This window comes from Chaetomium fimeti (genome assembly GCF_033439085.1).
Source record: "Chaetomium fimeti strain CBS 168.71 chromosome Unknown B0H64scaffold_7, whole genome shotgun sequence".
NCBI classification, from domain to species: domain Eukaryota; kingdom Fungi; phylum Ascomycota; class Sordariomycetes; order Sordariales; family Chaetomiaceae; genus Chaetomium; species Chaetomium fimeti.
This window is the reverse complement of record NW_026944335.1, coordinates 510,704-531,335: the sequence shown is the minus strand read 5'-3', so window position 1 is coordinate 531,335 and position 20,632 is coordinate 510,704. Positions and strand designations below refer to the sequence as shown.

General features: G+C 54.8%; 6 protein-coding genes across 6 annotated transcripts; 4 read left to right on the top strand and 2 right to left on the bottom strand.

Moving 5' to 3' along the window:
* The first annotated feature begins 40 nt into the window (after window positions 1-40).
* Window positions 41-5,855, top strand: B0H64DRAFT_224180 (glycosyltransferase family 2 protein). The gene is made up of 3 exons (XM_062799612.1): window positions 41-366; window positions 437-4,126; window positions 4,181-5,855. The coding sequence occupies exons 1-3, from the start codon at window positions 71-73 to the stop codon at window positions 5,628-5,630; spliced, it is 5,436 nt and encodes a 1,811-aa protein (XP_062655724.1). The 5' UTR covers window positions 41-70; the 3' UTR covers window positions 5,631-5,855.
* A 404-nt stretch (window positions 5,856-6,259) lies between these two features.
* Window positions 6,260-10,271, bottom strand: B0H64DRAFT_346874 (uncharacterized protein; the record flags this gene model as incomplete). Its single annotated transcript, XM_062801351.1, has 6 exons — window positions 9,964-10,271; window positions 9,827-9,897; window positions 9,658-9,767; window positions 7,385-9,591; window positions 7,051-7,331; window positions 6,260-7,000 (listed from the first exon to the last, which is right to left on the bottom strand). The coding sequence occupies exons 1-6, from the start codon at window positions 10,034-10,036 to the stop codon at window positions 6,260-6,262; spliced, it is 3,483 nt and encodes a 1,160-aa protein (XP_062655723.1). The 5' UTR covers window positions 10,037-10,271.
* Window positions 10,272-10,829: 558 nt separating this feature from the next.
* B0H64DRAFT_224058 (uncharacterized protein) lies at window positions 10,830-11,331 on the top strand. Its single transcript, XM_062799609.1, has 4 exons — window positions 10,830-10,858; window positions 10,931-10,971; window positions 11,055-11,123; window positions 11,189-11,331. The coding sequence occupies exons 1-4, from the start codon at window positions 10,844-10,846 to the stop codon at window positions 11,277-11,279; spliced, it is 216 nt and encodes a 71-aa protein (XP_062655722.1). The 5' UTR covers window positions 10,830-10,843; the 3' UTR covers window positions 11,280-11,331.
* Window positions 11,332-11,869: 538 nt separating this feature from the next.
* On the top strand, window positions 11,870-13,781 carry B0H64DRAFT_224106 (branched-chain alpha-ketoacid dehydrogenase). The gene is made up of 2 exons (XM_062799611.1): window positions 11,870-12,198; window positions 12,263-13,781. Exons 1-2 carry the CDS (start codon window positions 11,951-11,953, stop codon window positions 13,515-13,517), a joined length of 1,503 nt encoding a protein of 500 aa, XP_062655721.1. The 5' UTR covers window positions 11,870-11,950; the 3' UTR covers window positions 13,518-13,781.
* Window positions 13,782-15,141: 1,360 nt separating this feature from the next.
* Window positions 15,142-16,302, top strand: B0H64DRAFT_224063 (uncharacterized protein). The gene has a single exon (XM_062799610.1). The coding sequence runs from the start codon at window positions 15,299-15,301 to the stop codon at window positions 16,205-16,207; it is 909 nt and encodes a 302-aa protein (XP_062655720.1). The 5' UTR covers window positions 15,142-15,298; the 3' UTR covers window positions 16,208-16,302.
* Window positions 16,303-17,141: 839 nt separating this feature from the next.
* On the bottom strand, window positions 17,142-18,100 carry B0H64DRAFT_445162 (uncharacterized protein; the record flags this gene model as incomplete). The annotated part of the gene is made up of 2 exons (XM_062806829.1): window positions 17,142-17,951; window positions 18,035-18,100. 2 exons carry the CDS (start codon window positions 18,098-18,100, stop codon window positions 17,142-17,144), a joined length of 876 nt encoding a protein of 291 aa, XP_062655719.1.
* Window positions 18,101-20,632: the final 2,532 nt, after the last annotated feature.

Below are 20,632 nucleotides of genomic sequence, written 5' to 3'. Positions count from 1 at the left end.
CGTTGCCCGTTGAACGAAACCGTTCTCGGCCGTGTCCCTCTCGGGGCGCCGCAACGCACACGTCGCTAGCATGGCGAACCGCATGTCCATGTACTCGATGGCCTCGGAGCCAGGCCTGACTGGCTCTAGGGGTGGCCAGCAGTCCCAGGTCTCGACGACGACGTTGTTGAACTCGATTCACAACATCTACCTCTCCTCTCAACCATACCAGCTTGACGCGGGGACGAGTCTCGTGGTCAATACCTGGCTCACGGCCTCGCAACCCGGGCCGACCGGGCTCATTGGGGGCACGATAGACACCGATCTAGTAACAAGGGCTTGGGAACATGCCCGCCGCCGTGCTGAAGATGGCTGCATCATCTTTGGGTGAGTTGCCCCTCTCGAGTACTCTCAAGTACGCGGAAAGGCCATTGGGCTCATTGCTAACCATCGCCAGTTCTCTCCACACATCTACTCCGTCTCTTCTCCGACCCGCCCTCTCAACCCTCCCGGTATCCATCCCAAGTTCGATCCTCCAGTCCCTGCAGGCTATCGAGCCTTTCCTCCGATGCGTGACACCGTACAACCCCTCAACACCACGACAAATCGCTCTTGGTGTCACCTTGACCCTCAGTCTCACCGGGAAGATAGTCGGCGCGTCGGTGGCCCTGTCCCAGGGCGGAATTGACACAGACAAGGGTCTGCTCCGCATCCCTGCGGAGGCGGGCAACCGTGCCTTTGACGTGTTTTACTATCTGCTCACCTCGGCCTCTACCCCGGCCGAGCGGGAGTTCCTTGGCCTCAAGGGCGCGTCCAGCTATAATCTACTGGCTCGCTCGGGAACTTACGATCCTCCTTCTTACCTCCCCACTGCCGACGATGGTGCCGCCGCCGACGACTTCCGGTCCGCCTTGAAGGAGATTGGCATCAAGGGGTCCGCCCACCGCAACTTCATCTCCACGCTTGCCGGCCTGCTCAAGCTAGGCAACACAGTCGACTACAACGTCGACGAGGACGTTTTGGATGAGATCAGCGAGGATGTCGGTGGTCTCCTCGGCTTGGAGCCCGAGGTTCTCGCCAGGCAATGCACGACAGATGACCGTGCCACGTTTGTCGCTGGCCTTTACGAAGCATTGGTAGACTGGGTCATCAAGAAGGCCAACGAAGCCATCGCTGCCCAGATGGGCCGCATCAGGGACGGAGAGGAGTCAGCAGACGGTAGCCAGGTCGGTGGAGCACCCAACCCTACCGAGGACACTGGGGATACCGTCTGCCTCCATCTCCTCGAGATTCCTGACCCAAACCTGGGGAAGGCCGTCGCCATGCGGGGTATCTTCGATGACAACCAGGGCATCAACTCGGAGATGAAGCAGGACGGCGTCGAGGTTGCCCCCGCCGGCAGCTCGGTCCTACGGGAGATGCAAAACGCGGTGGCCGAGGCAGGGCCCGAGTTGGGCATCATGGTTGGGTCGCTTGGTAGGGAGAGGCAACACATGCTCGAAAAGCGGGAGGAGGTCCTTGAGAAGATCGCGCTCGCATCCGAGGACGATGGCTTTCTGAAGCAGTTGATCATTCCCGACGCCGCCGAGGGCATCAGCCTCGGTCGGGGCGGCCGTCTCGACTTGCCTGCCATTCTTAGCACGAGTCGGGCGTGGTACCATCTCTGCCTTCACCCGACCGACGAGTCGCCAGCCAACCTGGCGGCTCTGCCCTCCGTCAACTCGGCGTGGTCTGCAGGCACCGTTTCCAGGCAACTCCGGGCCTGGCGCCTCCCCGAGTGGTCCAACCGGCGGAACAAGCGCCTGGATTACACCGTCGATTTCGATCTCGAGGAGTTCGTCGCCCGCTACCGGATGCTGGGGTGCATGGATGGCCGCGATGGTATCGAGAGCTGGATCCTCGAACGCGGCTGGGCGAACGGCGAGGTGGTGGTCGGCCGCGAGCGCGTGTGGATGCGCGAGAGCGCCTGGTGGGAAGCCGAGGGCGTCATGGATATGAAGCCTGGCGACGCTGAGAGGCTGGGGAGCATGCCTAACATGATGCCTCCCGGTGGTCTCGCTACCGGCTATTCCGCCACCGGGAGCGGCTTCTTCCCCCCACAGCCATTCCAGGACCCTTCCTCTAATGGGAGTCACGAGCAGCTCGTCCACCAGAGGAACATGAGCCAGGCGACCCTGGGAGGACCCCGTCCCCCGATGGCTCCCTCGATTGCCCCCACGGCCGTGACTGGTATGCGTAACGTCGCCGCTGGCGACTACGGTCTTGGTAGCAAGGGCGACACCCACAAACAAGACGCCTACTACGACGCCGACGGCCAGTTGATTGGTCTCGAAAGTGACCTCGCCGCGGGCAAGAGGATCGAGGAGCAGCCCATCTCCGCTGGCAGAAGGGCGTGGGTTATCCTGGTATGGGCACTCACATTCTGGATCCCGTCACCTCTGCTCCACTATGTCGGACGCATGAAGCGGCCCGACGTACGGATGGCCTGGCGTGAAAAGGTTGTCCTCTGCTTCTTTATCGTGCTTCTCAACGGTCTCATCGTCTTCTGGATCATCTTCTTTGGGAAACTGCTCTGTCCCGACTACGACAAGGCTTGGTCACGAAATGAAGTCAAGAACCATCAAGGCGCCGACGATTTCTGGGTCAGCGTCCACGGCAAGGTCTACGACATCACAAAGTTCTGGAAGCTGCAGCACGGCACCCCCTCCTACGAAACCACGCGCGACGTCATGGAGCCCCTGGGTGGCTTGGATATGGACAATTACTTCATCCTACCGCTCACCCTGGCGTGCCCTATACTAGTTACGGATGAGACGATTCGGCTCGACCTCAACAACACAGACTCACAGGAGTGGCAGCTGGCTATCCACGACTCGGGTTACTATGCCAGGGACCCCACTGGCGCCATGGGGGACAAGACTTGGTATTCCAAGAAGTTCCTGCCGCGTATGAAGGAGTACATCACCGGCGACCTCGTCTGGGACCCAAATCAGATTAAGAGAGAGGGAGAGGAGGACCAGCGCCCGTGGTTCCTTTGGGAGAACAAAGTCTTTGACTTGACCGACTACATGAAAACGCAAAAGGTCCATCGCGACCACCCTAACTGGGCCTTCCTGGACTCCAAGGTCGTCGACGCCATCAAGAACAACCCCGGCCAAGACCTTACCGAGAAATTCGCCAAGATACTTGATGATGCGAACTCGAACTCGACTGAATCCGCTCGGGTCCAGAACACCTTCAACTGCCTCAACAACCGGTTTTACCTGGGCATCACGGATTACCGCGAGTCGGCCAGGTGCCAGTTCAACAAGTGGATTCTCATCGTCTTTACCGCCATCCTCTGCGCTGTGATCCTCATCAAGTTTGTCTCGGCGCTTCAGTTCGGTTCCAAGAAACGCCCCTCCCCACAGGATAAGTTCGTTATCTGCCAGGTGCCGGCGTACACGGAAGGCGAAGACTCGCTGCGGAACGCCCTTGATTCCCTCACTGCCCTGCAGTACGACAACAAGCGAAAGCTGATCTGCGTCATTTGCGATGGTGTCATCGTCGGTGCCGGCAACGACCGTCCTACCCCCAAGATCGTCTTGGATATCCTCGGCGTAGACCCCAAGGTTGACCCGCCCGCGCTGGCGTTCAAATCGGTCGGCACCGGCGGCGAGCAGCTCAACTACGGCAAGGTCTATTCCGGTCTGTACGAGTACGAAGGCAATGTTGTCCCGTACCTCGTTGTCGTCAAGACGGGCAAGGAGTCGGAGCGCGAGAAGACCAAGCCTGGCAACCGCGGCAAGCGTGACTCGCAGATCCTGCTCATGAGCTTCCTCAACCGTGTCCATCACCGCGCTCCCATGAACCCCCTCGAGCTGGAGATGTTCCACCAAATCAACAACATCATCGGTGTGGACCCCGAGCTGTACGAGTACCTTCTGATGGTCGATGCCGATACCAACGTCCGCGAGGACTCGCTCAACCGGCTCGTTGCGGCCTGTGCCAACGATGCGAAGATTGCTGGCATCTGTGGTGAGACGAGCTTGCAGAACGAGGAGGGCTCGTGGTGGACTATGATCCAGGTCTACGAGTACTACATCTCGCATCATCTCGCGAAGGCCTTCGAGTCGCTGTTCGGCAGCGTCACCTGTTTGCCGGGATGGTATGTATCCCTTCCTGCGTTAGGCATTGAGTCCATCTAACTGACCGGTTCTAGTTTCTCCATGTACCGACTGCGGACGGCCGACAAGGGCAAGCCTCTGATTATCTCTGATGACATTCTCCGTGACTACAGCACCTGCCATGTTGACACGCTCCACAAGAAGAACCTGCTGTCGCTCGGCGAGGATCGTTACTTGACCACCCTCATGACCAGGTACTTCCCCTACATGTCGTACAAGTTCCTCCCGGATGCCTACTGCCAGACCGCGGCACCCGATAAATGGAGCGTCCTGCTGTCTCAGCGTCGTCGCTGGATCAACTCTACCATCCACAACCTGGTCGAGCTGATGTTCCTCCCCGAGATGTGCGGTTTCTGCTTCTTCTCCATGCGCTTCATGGTGTTTATCGACCTCTTCGGTACCATCGTTCTTCCGGCGACCTGCGTCTACCTCGGCTGGCTTCTGTACACGGTTATCACCCGCACCGGGCCGTTCCCCCTGATCTCCATCATCATGTTGGCGGTCGTGTACGGTCTCCAGGCTCTCATCTTCATCCTCAAGCGGCAGTGGCAGCACGTTGGTTGGATGATCATCTACATCATCGCCTTCCCGGTGTACTGGCTCATCTTGCCCATCTACTCGTTCTGGAACCAGGACAACTTCTCGTGGGGTAACACGCGCGTCGTTATTGGCGAGTCTGGCAAGAGGCAGGTTGTCGCCGTCGACGACGAAGGCTTCGATCCGCGGGCCGTGCCCCTCCAGCGTTGGGATGACTATGCCCTCGTCAACAACCTCCCCGGCCGGCGCGGCGGCCAGTCGGAGAAGCAGGGCATGGAAGTCGCCGTGGGCATGTATGACGAGAACTATGAAATGGACGACATGAAGTCGGTCTACTCCTCGGTCCGCCAGTCGTCCGTCCTTACCGGGCTCCCCGGCCGCGGCGGCGTGGGCGCGTACATGCCCCCGACCCCGGGCACCCCGGGCACCCCCTACGGGCCCGGCGCCATGACCCGCACCAGCACCTTCCAGGGCGCAGGCCCCTACACGGACAACCCCAACCTCGCCCACCGGCAGAGCATGATGTCGATGGGCGCCGACCAGCGCCGCTCGCACACGCCCTACGCCGACTACCCGCGCAGCAACAGCGGGGCCAACCTCCGCGGCATGAGCGGCACCCCGCCCTCGGCGCTAGGCGTCCCCGGCGGCGGCATGGGAGCCAACAACCGCATGTCGACGGCGTCGGCCACGCCGAGCAGGCTGGGCCTGCACCCGGACTTCAGCACGGGCTCGTTCGGGGGCGGCATGGGCCTGACCGGCCCCGCAGGCCTCATCGATGACGGGTCCATCATCGAGGCCATCCAGGCCGTCCTGCGCGAGGTCGACCTCGACACCGTCACCAAGAAGCAGGTGCGCGCCCTGGTCGAGCAGCGCCTGCAGACGGAGCTCACCGGCGAGAGGCGCACGTTTATGGACAGGCAGATCGATAATGAGTTGGCGAATATGTGATCTGGCCGTTAATAAGAAGAATGATGTTGGTGTGGGATAGATCGGGGTTTCTTTGCTATTGTCTTCTTTTTTTCTTTTTTTTGGTTTGGGGTTTGGATTGCCTTGCTTCCATGGCTTGGATTGAATTGGATCCGATCCGATCGGGCCCTTTACGGTCTGGTCTCTCTCTCTGTGTCTCTTGTTACGTCTGTTCGGTTTTTGGACTTGGTTAATACTACTACTACTATTACCACTACTAGTAACTTCAGACTTGCGTTTTCCTTTGGGGCAACTGCTACGTGTCGTTGCTCTGTCGTCTGTCATCTCCTGGGTTGTCTGTTTGTCGTATATAATGGGTATTAGCACTAGCATTAGCATCATTAGCATTTCCTTTCCTGATTCGTTGTGGTAGTTGAGTTCCGCCGTGTTAAATATGTGTGTGTATAGTAGCAGAAGGACTCTGCTCTGGATTATGGGCGTGGTTTGGGACGAGACCTCTTCTGCTGTGGCATCACAACGGATGGCACGAGCAGCAGCAATGGCAAGAACAAGAATGACAGGAATGTGAACGCCAACACCAACATCAAATTTCTACCGTACACAATACTATCCCCCCCCCCCCAAATCACACCCGTTCATCCCCTATTTATCTACTTCCTCCTCTTCCCCCCACCACCCCCGGAATCCCCAGGCTTGCGCTTCCGCCCCTCGCGCTCCCAGTACGCCTTGTTCTCCCTGCGCTCCTTGTTCTCCAACCGCTCCTCAATATCAGCAATCTTCTTCTTGTACTCCTCGCGCTTCTCGTCCTTCTTGGCCTTGCGCTTGGCGACCTGCTCCTTGCGGACGGTGGTGAGCTTCTGCATGAGGTCGCGGGCGCGGCGCTCCTCGCCGCCGCCGGGCGCGGCCACGACGGCGCGCTTCTGCAGGTACGTCTCCTTCTTCTGCGCCTTGGTGCGCACGAGCTGCGACTTGAAGGGCAGGCTGGCGGCCACGGCCTTGGGCACGCGCAGCGGGTTGAAGTGCCGCGTCTGCCGCTCGATCTTGCGGTACTGGCTGTTCTTGAGCAGCGGGGTGGCCAGGTCCTGGTCCCGCCGGATCTCTCCCGTTGATCGCATGCTCTGCCAGCCGATCAGGTTGGTGGCGGGGTTGTAGAAGCGGTGCGGCTTGATCGGGTACCAGGCCCGCAGGAAGACGATGTCGCTGAGGAGGATCTTGTCTTCGAAGGTGGCGCGGAAGTGGCCGTCTGGCTTGGCGAGGGCGCGCTTGATCTGGCCGCGGATGCCCGAGACGGTCTTGATGGCGGCGCCTTCGAACTTGGCGATCTCGAGGGAAGAGCTGAACATGTCCTTGATGAAGGCCGTGTTCTTGAAGATCTTGTATGGTGTGCCGGTCTGTGGCGTGTTAGCATCGATATCGGCAGTTCATTGGGAGGTTTACGTACAAGCTTGAGCTTCTTGACGATCTCGGTGGATTCGTCAACGCTCAATACCGTACCCGTTGCCGCGATGCGGAAACCCGGGTTGGAGGATGAGAAGGACTGGAAGCAGGCGAAGCCCGTGTTGGGCGCAATCAAGGGCCCGTGGAAGGTACCGAAACAGTGCATGTGTTCAGGGGTGTACTTGAGCATCCTGTTCCGCGTCCGGGAGTCCGAGATGGAGTAGATTGGGAGCGATTGGAACCTCCGCCAACCGAGCGAGAAGATTAACGGGTCGCCCGTTTTGACTGTGAAAAGTGTTAGCGTTGCCATGACCGACCAACTTCTCTTCAACACTTACGGATCTTCTTATGCCACCTGTGCCTCTTGATTCTAACCTGGACAAACCCGAACCTGTCCTCGGTGGGAGACAAGCCACCCACAACGATGGGCAATCGCGCTTGGAACCGGTTGACGAACTCGGCCGGGACACCCTCGAGGACTAGCTTGGCGTACTTGCCGGCCTTCAGGCCCTCCACTGCCAACCGCTGACTCTCGTCGAGCTCCTCGAACTCGGCTTTGTTGATATCCTGCTGCTTCTGCAACAAGGCCTTTTGCGCGTCGTACCACTCGTCCTCGGCGAAATCTTGGTCTCCACCTTCCCTCCTCGACACGGCTTTATCGTTCTTGAAGCCCTCACGATCCTCCTCCTCGAATCGGAGCCTGAGTTCTTCTTTGCGGCGGGCGTTCTTTTCTCGCTCCGCCTCCAGGCTCTCCTCGGCCTCCTCTTCGCCCTTCTCTTCGTCCTGTTCGACGCCATGCGACTCTCCGGTTTCGAGATCCTCAAAGGCGCCGTCACCCTCATCATCTTCGTCCTCATCCCCAAAGCCATCCTCGTCGTCCTCATCCAACTCTTCGTCGCCACCATCCTCGTCGACCAAATTGGCTGTGGCAAACCTGCTACGAAGGGCTTCAACGGCATCCTCGCTCGACCATCTCGCAGCCAGGTCCTCGTAGTCGAACCGAGGTATCGACCGGTCCTCGGCAAGATCCTCCTTTTCGTCGTTACCTGTCCTCCGGAAGAAAGTGTCGTCATCCTGCTCGATATCCTCTTCCTCCTCCTCATCCCCTTCACCCCTCCATTTTTGGAGCGCCTCCTTTGGCGTCAGGGTTGTATCGTACATGAACCTAGCAAGGTCTACTGCCCGATAAGGGCGTCTCTTCCCGTGGAGCATCTTTGCCCGCTCCATCATGTTGTCTTTCCACTTGACGGCCGCGCCTTCTTCGTCAGAGTCGAACTCTTCATCCTCGTCATTTTCATCTTCGTCGTCGTCACCGTCGGGGCCCTCTTCACCAGACAAGGAGCCCAGATCAGAGTCGCTATCGGCGAAGGCAACGTCATCCCCTTGGTCCTTATCGGTCTGTTTCCGAAACATCTTGCCTAGTTTCTGCTCGTCGAATTCGGCCTCAACGTCGGACCCTTCCTCCTCCTCCTCGCCGCTGACGAACCCCTCATCCTCGGGCACGTCCTCCCCGTCAGAGGCATCCCGCTCAAGGAAGCGAGCGGTTCTTTGGCTTTTCCTCCCACTGTCAGCCTCTTCTGGAACCTCGGCGATCTGTTCCCCGGTCGAGAAGAGTTTTACGCCCTTATCAGTGTAGCCGAGAAGCCTCCTTTCGGCCTGGAGATCAACAATAAGCTGCTCGCCCTCGCCGCGCTCGACACCCTCATCATCCTTGTCGAAGGCGAAGCCCTTCTCCCGGGTGATGACGATGTGGTCGCCAGTAATTTTCATGCCGCTCCGGTCTGCCATGGGGGCCCACAACTTCTTGTCCTTCTCATCCAAGCGCCTCCTGCCCGTTTTCCCGGTGAGTTTAGCGAGTGCTTGGTCCATGGCTGGTGTCGGACAAGGGTCCGGTAATACCTCCATAGCGGATATTGTGAAATCACCCAGGCCGGCAATGTGTACCCTCTGCCCCTGGGCGGCGAAGTTGGTGCCGCGCAAGTAGCCAGATAGTTCGATGGACCGGTCGCAGCTCTCGTCCTCCTCGATCTTGGTGGGGTGGGTGATGTCTCGGTAATTGTCGATAATGGTGTAGGGATGCGAGTTCCTCCACACAAGCGGTCGGGGGTTCTTCATGACGGAGAGGAAGCGGGAGAGATTGTGGATTTCGCGGTCGGGGTAGCGGCCGTTCAGGACGCCGGAGAGGTAGAACAGGTGGGCGCCCTGGTAGAGTTCGCTCCATAATCTGTGCTTGAGCCTCTTCTTCGCATCCTTGAGTGCCTGTGGTTTCCTGAACAAGTCAAGGTGGGTGAGAATGCCAAAGACGTTTCCCGGCATACCAGTGGCTGCGAGTATGTTGAGGAACTCCATCGTCTCCATCTCGAAACCGAAGTTCCCGTCAATCATCAACAGCACAATGTCGGCTACCTTGGCAATATCGACCATGGCTTCTAGCTCGTTCGGGCATTCGATGAAGGTCAACCGTTGCTTCTTGGAGGTGACGACCGTGATGGGCCCCACCGGGTCCGAGATGGTCTCCTTCGCATAGCGGCGGATCAGGGATTTGCTGTTTGTTGTTCACCAGTTAGCTACCTAGGTCTCCCAGGTGTACGGATCGGGGGGGGGTATCCACAGTAGTGTAGTTTTTCCCACGCCAGGAGGGCCGACGATGGTGACGAGTCGCGGGGGCGGGTCATCGGGTAGGCGGTCAACGAGGGGAACATGGAGGCGTTTCTCTTTGATCTGGGGGATGTCGTGTCAGTGTCGACGTCTCTAAATATGAGCCAACAAAGAATTCGTACATCGTGGGAGCGCGCCGCTTGTTTCGCGAGCTTGCCGGGGTTGGAGAAAGAGAAGGCTTTTGGGTTTTGGCCTAGAGTCGCGCGTTGCTGCTGTTAGTTTGGAATGGAATTAGTGGATGGCAGGATTGGATACTGACCCCCTTGATGTTGTGTCTTCTTTTCCTTGGACTTCTTGGAAGCCCGGTGAGGCTTGTGTGCTTGCCCGTCCATGTTGGGACCCCTTTTCTGCGGCGTCGAGTTGTCGCTGCACCAAATCCGAGTCGTGTCGCAGCAGCCTGTCGCCTCGATCCAATTCCTCGCGCAAAGCTCCAGAAATTTTTGGGCGGCAGGTGGGCGCGATAAGCGATAAGCCTATCGGCATGTTGACCCCACATGTGATGGACACGAAGAGCCCCACCACGCGAGGTCACGTGGAGATCATGTGAGGCATGAGGCACGCCGTCCCCCTTTCTTCGGTTTCGTCTCCTTTTCCGTCTCCTTTTCCCCGACCCAGGTCCCCCGGGGCCAGTTGTTGACTCAGTTGCGCTTTGTAATGACACTGAACGTAGAAGTGGGTCAAACAACACAGAGCCAAACGAACACGTCAATAATATGGTCATAGAGGCGTCTCAAAGTCGCCCAATGCATGGTGTTTCCGGGTTGCCCCGAATTTGATTCGAGGCGCAACACGCGGGGATCCCGAAGCTAAGCGTAACGTTAACTGCTTAGTGGGTTGGGACAACTTGAAAGCCCATACCGGTTTATCACGCGAGAGCTGATGGCCAGGCGCATGACGTATGCCCCTCTTTCTGTGGCCCTCCCACGCCGCGTCACGCCAAACTGGGCCTCCAACTCTGCCCAAACAAGAAGCTGCGAAACTATTCGTGTTATTGGTATAAGTAGCAGTCAACGCCCAACTCTCGGGAAGTATCTACGCGTTCTCCAAGTCTCCCAAATCACATCACTCGCATCCAAGAAGCCCACAAGCCATTCGACCAAGTAAAACCACAACGGCAACCACATAAACCAGCAGAAATCATGCCTTCATTCATTGTACATATGCTCCCTGCTCCCGCAGCAAATCCACCACACGTTAGCACCGGAAATACTGACAGGGTGACACAGGTGACCTGCAAGCCGGAGGCGACTGAGGACCAGGTCAAAGCGTAAGAAACACTGTCCATCCTGCCCAACTCTGGAGTGTTGTATGTTTTGGTTAGGCACTCCTGTGGTAACTAATACGGCACAGGGCCAAGCAGCATGCCCGCGACCAAGGCGGCGAGATCGGGCACGAGTACAGCCTGATCAAGGGTTTCCAGTAAGAGGCCCGAACTACCTACCTACCACCGACAAAACACCATTTGCTGACGCAATAACGCGCAGGGTCACTTATCCTGAGGGCACTGTCCAGACGATGGCGAGCCACGAACATGTCCAGGACGTCGAGGAGGACAAGCAGGTCACAACCCAATAGGGGGTGCTCAGGCTGGCCAGGGGACGGCGGTGCGGGGCATGATGGCGGGGCAGGCGGGGTGGTGTTGCTGAGCTGAGCTGAGCGACTTCGGCACTCATCAAGGTGCCGAGTTGAGACAGTCTTACCTTGGCTAAACAGACTAGTTATGCTACCCTTTGATCAACCACCAACATCGTTGTCATCTTTCCATAAATCTCGCTCTTATGAGGGCATTGCATTGACCCCCCCTTACTTGGTATTTTTGCCACTGTCTCTCAATTCACAGACTTGTCCATTTTACAGCATGGTCGGGTTCCTGGGTAGTCCACTCCCAGCAATTACTTGTAGCCAAGGCGGTGACCCAAAACAGTTGAACCCTGTCGTCATAGGCTCCGACTCGGTGGAGATCTCTCATCCCAACCTGCTGACATGTGCCTCGAGCAAGAGTCACGTAGCTTTCTGCCATCAACACTTTGCCATCAACACCACAGGTTACTGCGTACCCGGTCTGGAGGGGCATAAGCGATAGAGGTATATTCTTGTTCTAGCGCTAGCTTGTCGATCCAAGCTACTCACTCAACCTAACCTCACTCGACATCATCGTTTTTTGATTGCCCCGCGATTCTCGTCATTCCCAATTCAACACGAGTACAGATTATTCCGTACCGCTCGGCGCAAGCAAACATGTCAATATGAGATGCATTATTTCGAGGCCGCTACGGTTTAGCCCCAGCGCCGTTCTAGGATCCAATTGCCCCCGGAGAGCATCCTCAACCCTACAGAATCTGAAGAATGCCTCGGTCGCCCACCACAAACCACAAACCCAATCCCAATCCCATCCACAACGTGATCGCGAACAACGGCGTCGCTACGATCACGATGTCGTCCCTCACTTAGCAAGGCAACCGTTACATCCCCTGAGCCTTGCAGATCTAGTGAAGTACAATCCCAATCCCTTCTTCTTCCACTTCCCCACTAGCAGTAGCTAACTGTGCTGTACCCAGACACGGCCGCCCTCCCCTCTCCGCCGAGGCTCTGTTGGCGTCGGCCCGCTTCACACTTTCGTTGTTACCGATACGACTAGCCCATCGCATACAAGCGCTACGCAACCTCCCGTACATCGTCGTTTCCAATCCAAACATTAGCAAAATCTACAACAACTACCAACACTCGCTCTCGACTCTGCTGCCGTGGCAGGGGCGCACCATCAGCAATCTGGAGGATGAGATACGCTTTACCGAGGTGCTGGCCGAATTAGTGCAGACGCACACCGATACCATTCCCATCCTCGCCCGAGGCTTCCTCGAGTGTCGCAAGTACATATCACCCTCCGAGGTGACCCGCTTCCTCGACCAGCATCTGCGCGCCCGTATCGGCACGCGCCTCGTCGCAGAGCAGCACATCGCCCTGCATTTCAGCAGCACACCGCACTTCGATCCAGCCGCGAGCCCGACCCCGTGCCCCGAACACCCCAGCTACATCGGGGTGATCGACACCGCCCTGCGGCCCGCCTCCACCGTCGACTCGTGCGGCGGCTTCGTCGCCGACATCTGCGAGCTCAACTACGGCGTGCGCCCGCAGTGGGTGGTCGACGGCGAGCCCGACACCACCTTCGCCTTCGTGCCCATGCATCTCGAGTACATCGTCACGGAGCTGCTCAAGAACGCGTTCCGCGCGACCGTCGAGAACGGCATGAGCCGCGAGCCCGTCGTCATCACCATCGCCCCGGAGCCGCCCGCGGTCAAGCCGCCCCCTTACCACCACGACCACCACCACCGCCACCACGACCAAAACCAACACCACGACCAAGACCACGTCCGCCTGTCCCCGCCGCACGAGGACCGCGGCGCCTTCGGCCGCGACGCCATTGCTCCGCTGGACGATAACGCCCCCGGCGTGACCATCCGCATCCGCGACCGCGGCGGCGGCATCAGCTCCGACATCCTGCCCCACATCTGGAGCTACTCCTTCACCACCTTCAGCGAGTCGGACGACGACGTCCCCGGGGGTAGTAATAGTAGTAGTAGTAGTAGTAGTGCCAACAGCATTTTTGGTGGTGGCGCCAACAGCTATGGTGATGCCCTGAACGTTATTTCGGCTGCTAGCAATGGGAGCAGCTCCATCGCGGGGCTGGGGTATGGCTTGCCGCTGAGCAGGGCGTATGCCGAGTACTTTGGCGGTGGGATCGCGGTGCAGAGTCTGCATGGGTGGGGGACAGATGTGTATTTGCGGTTGAAGGGCGTGGGCAAGATTGAGTGAGTTTACGTATTTTTGTTTTGTTTTATTGTACTTCTTTTTTACCTTCTTTTTTCCTTGTCTTCACCTCTTCTCTTTTTTTTTGCGTTAAAAAAGGATTATTAGTCCTTAAAGTGGATGCTTTGTTTTTGGGCTGTTGAGACTTGTTTGGGATAGAATACTAATGAGACTGGGGGTTAGACAGGAAACGACGGCTGTGAGGAAAGCACAGGGTGGTGGTGGTAAGGACTAACAAGGCAAGCAGAAGACGGGTTACAACTGAGTTAGTTCATCGGCGTTTCCGGCAGAGGAGGATATGATATGATATCCACGGCGTTGTGTATTAGCGAAGCGATGTTGTTCAGTGGAAGGGAGACTGGAGAGTCATTCCTAAACACATTGCAGGACTGATTTTGCAGCTGACAGCTTTAACACTTTTTACACGACCAGGTAGACAGGCCAACGGCAACATCATTGTTAACTGCTAGATTATTTAGTATCAAATACGTTTCACGGGTCGCATGCCTCGACCGACACGGCAATGGGAAAAGGATGGCACGGATAATACGTCTAGGTCTCGAACGCCACGCTTCCCGAACACAAACATATGACAAAATTGATTTCAAAAGTTTAAGAACCGAGGTGCTCGGGGCTCAGCTGGAGGGCGAGAAATGCTTGCCTCGCGGACGCGGAAACAGACATCGCTCCCGAGACAACGTCTTCCCCGAGTTGCTGTCCAAAACCGGACTGGCATTGTGCGAGAACTGGATCCAAGCTGAGAGAAGTCGGCAATGCGCACAATATCAACCTTGGCGCCGTTGGTGGGTGGCCGAGGCCCGTCGGTGCTTGCTTTGACTGAAGGCCCATGACGGCGTTGTTAGCAGCCTGCTTTGAGCTTCTCCCACACACGGGATAATGGGCTAGCTGGATATGCCCGTCATCTACATACAACACATCGATCGGCCTGTGGTTTGTTGATTGGTTGGGGTAGCTCAGACTGGTGGATGAATGCCTGAATATCCGTCTCCTATTCAAGCTGTGGTCGACCGGGCATGTCTGGACAGCATCGAGCAATGCACACGCACCTAGGATGATAACTTTCGCTTTGCTGCAGATGTGACTGCTAAAAACGGTTTGATTGTGCGCCACCTCGTCATAACTACCAGACCCGAAACACAGCGCACGACGATCTCAACGTTCCCTGTAACCAACGTCTCCAAGGACCGACCGCCTCGACAACCAACATATAGAGCAGCACCACATGGCGCTTATGCAGCTTAGTTCCTGATGGCTATATCAAAACAATATGCTGCCGACAAAGGCGACAATGCTAGCGAGAGACACTACGCTGCGGCCAACCACGCTGTGATGAAAAAGAATATCACTGGCATCCGAAAGGGCCCGGAGCGGCAAGCCCCTGGGATCCTTCTGCAACCCGCCTACGCACTATTGCTTTGGCCTCGAAGCAGGGAACCAAAGACTGTGATCTAGAACGAGCTCTCGGGAATGGCGCGCTGGAATGCCGCCCCTCTTTCAACGACGCCGCCAACGCCACGCCACACTTCATGAACAAGCCTCCTCCCGCGGCAAACGCCGCCAATGTTTGAGGCCGGTTTTTTGAATACACTCTCCCAGGGAGCTAACCATGTGGCTGACGGTGGGGTTTCAACGGCTAACGATGGCTAGTTCGTGATGGCAAACAAAGGGCAAGCAGGGATACCGACGCCCGATCCTTCTTTTGGCCCTTTGTCCAGCCGCCACGGATGTGCGACCTGCAGAAAAGCTGCAGACTTTAAAGCACCTGCATGAGGCATTGCTCACGGGTTCGGATGGGACTCGAGCTGCCCTGTCCTATCAATCTATCCGAAGTATTGTATATGTTTCATCCGGACACCATGCCCTCGATCGACGCAATAAGCAGGCCCGTATCCCCCAAGACCATCCCTCACCACGACTGCAGTACCGAGGGAGCCCGACTGAGGCCCCCTCTCCGTCTCAGCACCACGATGCCGCCCGCAAAGCCTAGGCCTTCCAGCTTCTGCCAGCCCGCATCTCCAGCAAGCACATATATGAAGGCAGTCCAAGCACTGGACCCCCCGCCCGCTGGAAGACCTTCACCGCGAGCGCTCCTATCTCCTCCACGACCTACAGAAGCAAGGGATACGGGCAACCCGGCTGTTCCACCGTTACGCGGCCGTCGAAGCCCGCCTCACAGCCGCGGCCGCCTCCCCCTCACCGGAGTCAAGACGGTGCAAGAAAGAAGCCTCGCTCGTCCGAGCCAAGATCGCGGAAAGCACACAACAAGAGCAGCTCCTCCTCCTCCGCCTCGGCGAGATCCATATCGAGCTGCAGAACAGAGACCGCTGGCTGCTCGTCCACCAGCGCCAACCAACCGCCCAACCAGTCACCACCTTCTCCCCCATCACCGCCTACTCCCCTTCCATACCCGCCTACTCCCCCGTCGCCGCCTACTCCCCTATAACCACCTACCCCCCTTCCCCCATCCCCATCCCCACCACCACAGCCTACCCTCCCACGACGACAACCTACCCCCCCATCACCCCCCAAGCCTTCCCCTTCCCCCTCTCAACCCCCCTCCCAAACCCGATCCATGTCGGCCGGACCGAAGCAATCCCCTGCCTCAGCCCCTGCCACGAGGAGCTGACCCCCGTCACACCCGCCACCGCCGCCACCACCGACTATTTTTCGTGTGAGAGGGGGGGCTCGGGGACGGGGACGGGGACGGGTTCGGGCTCGGTCGGGTCTGAGGCGGTGTCGGTGTCGGTGTCGGTGTCGGTGCTGAGTCCGCTGTCGCCGTGTTTTGCGCCGGGGAAGGTCGTTTTTGAGGAGGGGATTTGGGAGGATAGAGGGGTGGTGGTGGATGGGGCGGGGGTGGATGGGGAGGTGAATGGGTTGGGAGAAGAGGGGTTGGTGGAGGGGACGAATGGGGAGATGATGGGTGAAGGGATGGGGATGGGGATGGAGGATGGAGAAGCAGTGGGGAATGGGGAGGGAGAGTACATGGGGAATGGGGAGGTGGTGGTGGAGGAGGGGATGGGGATAGAAAATGGCGACGCAGACTGTGAGCCTTTGGGTCGGGTGCAGCCGGTAGATAAGTCGGCTCCGGTTGAGTTGGGACAGGGGGAGGCTGGCGAGGGAAGGGAGTGGGCAGAACCCGAAAACGGAGAGGCAGGAGGCGATTACACCGCAGGGACGGAGAGCGAGGGCGGCTGCGAGCGGGGGGTGGCCGATGATAACAACACCAACGGCGTCAACGGTGCTGACGAAAGAAGAGACAGCGACAGCCCCCTCAAGTCGGACTATGACGCAGAGGGCATGCATCCATGGAGGGATAAGCTGCGCAGAGTCTCGCTTTCTTTGCCGATGTCGCTGAGGGCAAAGGACAAGCGGATGAGCTTGCCCTATTTCAAGAATATGTGGTCGAGGTCACGCAAGAGCAGTTTGCAGTCGATAGCTGGTTAGGGCGTGGGCAAGAATGGACCGTATGGTGGAACCCTATGTTCTACCAGGCATGGGTGTCGGGAAAGGCATACTTGTGGTCAATATCATAATAATGGGATACCGGCCCTTGGTGTTGTGAACCTTTTAAGGCTCGGGGTACAGAAACACAGACTTTCCTCCTGTATACTACTCCCCCTTCACCCTCGGCAACAGCTGGCGCATGATCTCGCCGTGGGTCCGGTACTTCTCTCCCACTTCAACCCCGATCCAATATTCCGTCTCGGTTATCATACCCTTGATAGCAGATAATACATAATAATAATCCAGGTTCTCGGGCTTGATGGTCGTCTCCTTGACTGGGATTCCCTTCGCGTCCCGCAGAATCAGTCCCAGCTCCCCCGTCTCAAACGCCTCTTTGTCCAACACAAGCAGCCACGCCGAGCGTATGGTCGCGAGCCGCATGATGCAATCCCCATATTCCTCATCATCGACCTCCTCGCCAGGCTGCTTGTGCGACGTCGCCCAATCCCGAGCTTCCTCAACAAGCTCGTCGGTGAAGCGGCGATCCGACTCCCGCGCTGCCAGCTCGGGCAGCACCGCGTACACCTGTTGCCAGTCATCACCCACATCGAACAGCCCCGGGTCGTCCAACACGGCGTGCCACTCGTCCTCGGGGTTGATACCGGCGCTCTCGCATTCGTCCAGGTCCAGCCAGCCCCGGAGTTTAGCGTCGTCAGCAGCGCCACCGCCGTAGTAGGTTCTGAGAAAGCACCATGTGTAAATAGCGCTGTTCTCGACGAGGTAGACGGCGGCAATGCGGCGCAGCTTCTGTGGCCGCCACGGTTCCAGGATCTCGGCGATCTCGGTTTCCGTGGGCAAGCGCGACGGCGGCGACGCCAATAGGTCCGAGTCCAGCACATCTTCGTTGATGTAGTCCGCCACCAGTGCGGCGCGTTGCTCGTCGGGGCTGAGCTCGGACGAGGGGTCCCATTTGCGCTGGTAGGGTTAGTGACGGTTAGATGTTTATGATGAAGACGGTGATGAGGGTTATAAAGGGCTTGCGTGAGATAGGGGCTTACAATTAGGTACTGCTCGACGGGGAGGGCACCCCACGCAGGCGGCTCCGTCTCGTTATCACTACTCATTTTACCGCTGGGGGGGTTAAGAGGATAAGGCGGGTTCTATAAGGGATTATGGTTTTCGGAAGAAAACTAGCTTATGTCTCCGGATTCCACCCCCTCCCCCGTGGTAGGCGCATAAACAAGCATTCTCATTGGTTGGGCCTTTTCACTGCTTTTATTGGTTCGGCTATTCTTCGTTTGATATTTCATTGGTTCGTTTTGGTTCAGTTTTGTCAGCCTTATCTTGGCTCAGCCTTATATTGTACGGCTGGTTGGCTGGGCTGGCCCGGGTTGGGCTTGCTTCTAGTAGGTGGACTAAACCTCTTCTGTTCTGGTTTAGCCTTATATTATATAGCTGGGCTAGCCTAGATTAGGCTTACTTCTAGTAGGTGGACTAAACCTCTTCCGTTCTGGCTTAGCCTTATATTATATAGCTAGGTTAGTCCGGATTGGGTTTACTTTTAATAGGTGGATTAAACCTCTTCCCTTCTAGCTTAGCCTTATATTATATAGCTAGGTTGGTCTAGGTTAGGTTTGCTTTTAGTAGGTGGATTAAACCTCTTCTATTCTAGCTTAGCTTTATATTATATAGCTAGGTTAGTCTAGATTAGGTTTATTTCTAGTAGGTAGATTAAACCTCTTTTATTCCGGCTTAGCCTTATATTATATAGTTGGTAATAGTTACTATTTCCTAACTATTAAACTTAACTATTAAACTTAATAGGGCTATTATTAGTATTTCCTAAATAAATAGAGCTTATATTAAGAATAATAAGGTATAAATAGTATTTAGTATCTAAAACTATTTAGTAGTTATAATCTTTAAATATATACTATAACTTTATAACTTATAAAGGCCGGACCTACCTACTAACTACCTACTCTATATCTAGCCTCTTCTCTATAATAATCCTTATTAGGTACCGGTAAATAGGTAGCTATATCCTAGATATTACCCTTACTCTGGTTAGACCTTACTTCCCCTTTTTATTCTTCTTTTTATACTACTCCCTATAGTAAGCCTACTTATCGGTAGTAGAGGCTATAGATACCTCCTATACTTCCTAGCTATTATATTTATATTTATATATCTCTTAGGAATATAACTCTATTACCTAACCTCTCTAGCTAGCTCTAGTTAGAGAGGTAATATAGATCCTCAATAACCTTTAGTAATTAAATAGCAGCTAAGGTTATTATTCTAGTAAAGCAGTTAATATATAAAGACCGCTCAGGTTACCTATATTACTAGTCTCTTACTTATTTTAACTCTCCTCTCCCTTTAGAGCTATAGTATTACTCTAGGCAGATAGTAACGGTAATCTTCCTTAAAGGTTATTAGACTATAAGCCTAGTATTAGTATAAGTGGAAGTAGAGTATATTATTATTTTCTGAGACTAACCTTTAGTTAATCGAGATTATTTATTAGTTTAGTATAGGGTATCTTCGGATCCTATATTAGAGGATCTACTAGTATAGATATTATTAGTTATAAAGGTATTATAAAGGGGTTGGTATTAAAGGGTTTATTTATTAATACTATCTTTATTTTTAGAGGATAGTCTTTCTAATATTCTAATATATTATAGTAAAGGTTTAGCTAAAGGTATATTATATACTTTTAGGCGATTACTAATATATTACCCTAGTAGTACTAGGTCTTATTAAGCTTAACCTTGTTAGTACTGTTAAGTAGATAGCTCTAAGACTCCTAGAAGAAAATATAAGTATATTTAGTAACCTAGAACCTATATTCCTAAACCTCTGCCTAAATAGTAACCGGAACGATTATAGTAGACTAGATACTTTCTTTTTAATAGTTTAGGGTATCTACTAGAATTGTACCGATATATATATAAAGGAACTACTTATTAACTTACTGGTTTAATTCCTTTATAGAATCGAAGTAAAAAGTAATTCCCTCTACCTAGTTATAAATAGCTAGGGCCCAGTATCTACTAAAACAGTAGTATAGGAAAACCTACTATTTTATAAACTTAGCCTAGTTCCTTAAAGTATTATTATAGAGGGTTTTAACTAGTATAGTATCGATGTTACTTATATAGATTAGGTAAATAAAAACCTATTCTTTATAGGAATAGAGAGAGAGATATAGTAGGTTAAGGGTATTATATAACTTAAGTTAGTATTACCCGAGGATATATCCTTCTATATCGAAGAGTATAGCTATAATATTGTAAAATAGGGTACTATAGTATAGGGTATTGATATTACTCTAGGGGCCTTTCTACCTAGAAAAAAGAAACTGGATTATCTTTCTATTTAAAGAGAGGTTAGAGGTAGTAATCTAGTTTAGCCACCTTATAATAACTTCTATAGGGTAGTCTATAGTTTACCAGTCCTATAGGAATAATTCTCGTCCCAACTCTCCAGGGTATATTTAGGCGGTAAAGTTAGCTATCTAGGTATAGAGGAACCTCCTATAGTTTATTAGATCGGAGTCTCCTATATTTATAAGGTTAAAGCTATCTTTAAAATAGTATTTATTACTATATAAATCGGGTAGCTTATCTGAACCCTCTACTAGGTGCGAT

Excerpts from the sequence above, each read along its gene's own strand:
- B0H64DRAFT_224106 (XM_062799611.1), top strand. The coding sequence starts at position 11,951 with ATGAGATGCATTATTTCGAGGCCGCTACGGTTTAGCCCCAGCGCCGTT. Across the intron at positions 12,199-12,262 it reads AGCCTTGCAGATCTAGTGAA|ACACGGCCGCCCTCCCCTCT; the intron begins GTACAATCCCAA and ends TGCTGTACCCAG.
- B0H64DRAFT_224063 (XM_062799610.1), top strand. The coding sequence starts at position 15,299 with ATGAGGCATTGCTCACGGGTTCGGATGGGACTCGAGCTGCCCTGTCCT.
- B0H64DRAFT_224180 (XM_062799612.1), top strand. The coding sequence starts at position 71 with ATGGCGAACCGCATGTCCATGTACTCGATGGCCTCGGAGCCAGGCCTG. Across the intron at positions 367-436 it reads GATGGCTGCATCATCTTTGG|TTCTCTCCACACATCTACTC; the intron begins GTGAGTTGCCCC and ends AACCATCGCCAG. Across the intron at positions 4,127-4,180 it reads GTCACCTGTTTGCCGGGATG|TTTCTCCATGTACCGACTGC; the intron begins GTATGTATCCCT and ends GACCGGTTCTAG.
- B0H64DRAFT_224058 (XM_062799609.1), top strand. Across the intron at positions 10,972-11,054 it reads ACTGAGGACCAGGTCAAAGC|GGCCAAGCAGCATGCCCGCG; the intron begins GTAAGAAACACT and ends AATACGGCACAG. Across the intron at positions 11,124-11,188 it reads AGCCTGATCAAGGGTTTCCA|GGTCACTTATCCTGAGGGCA; the intron begins GTAAGAGGCCCG and ends AATAACGCGCAG.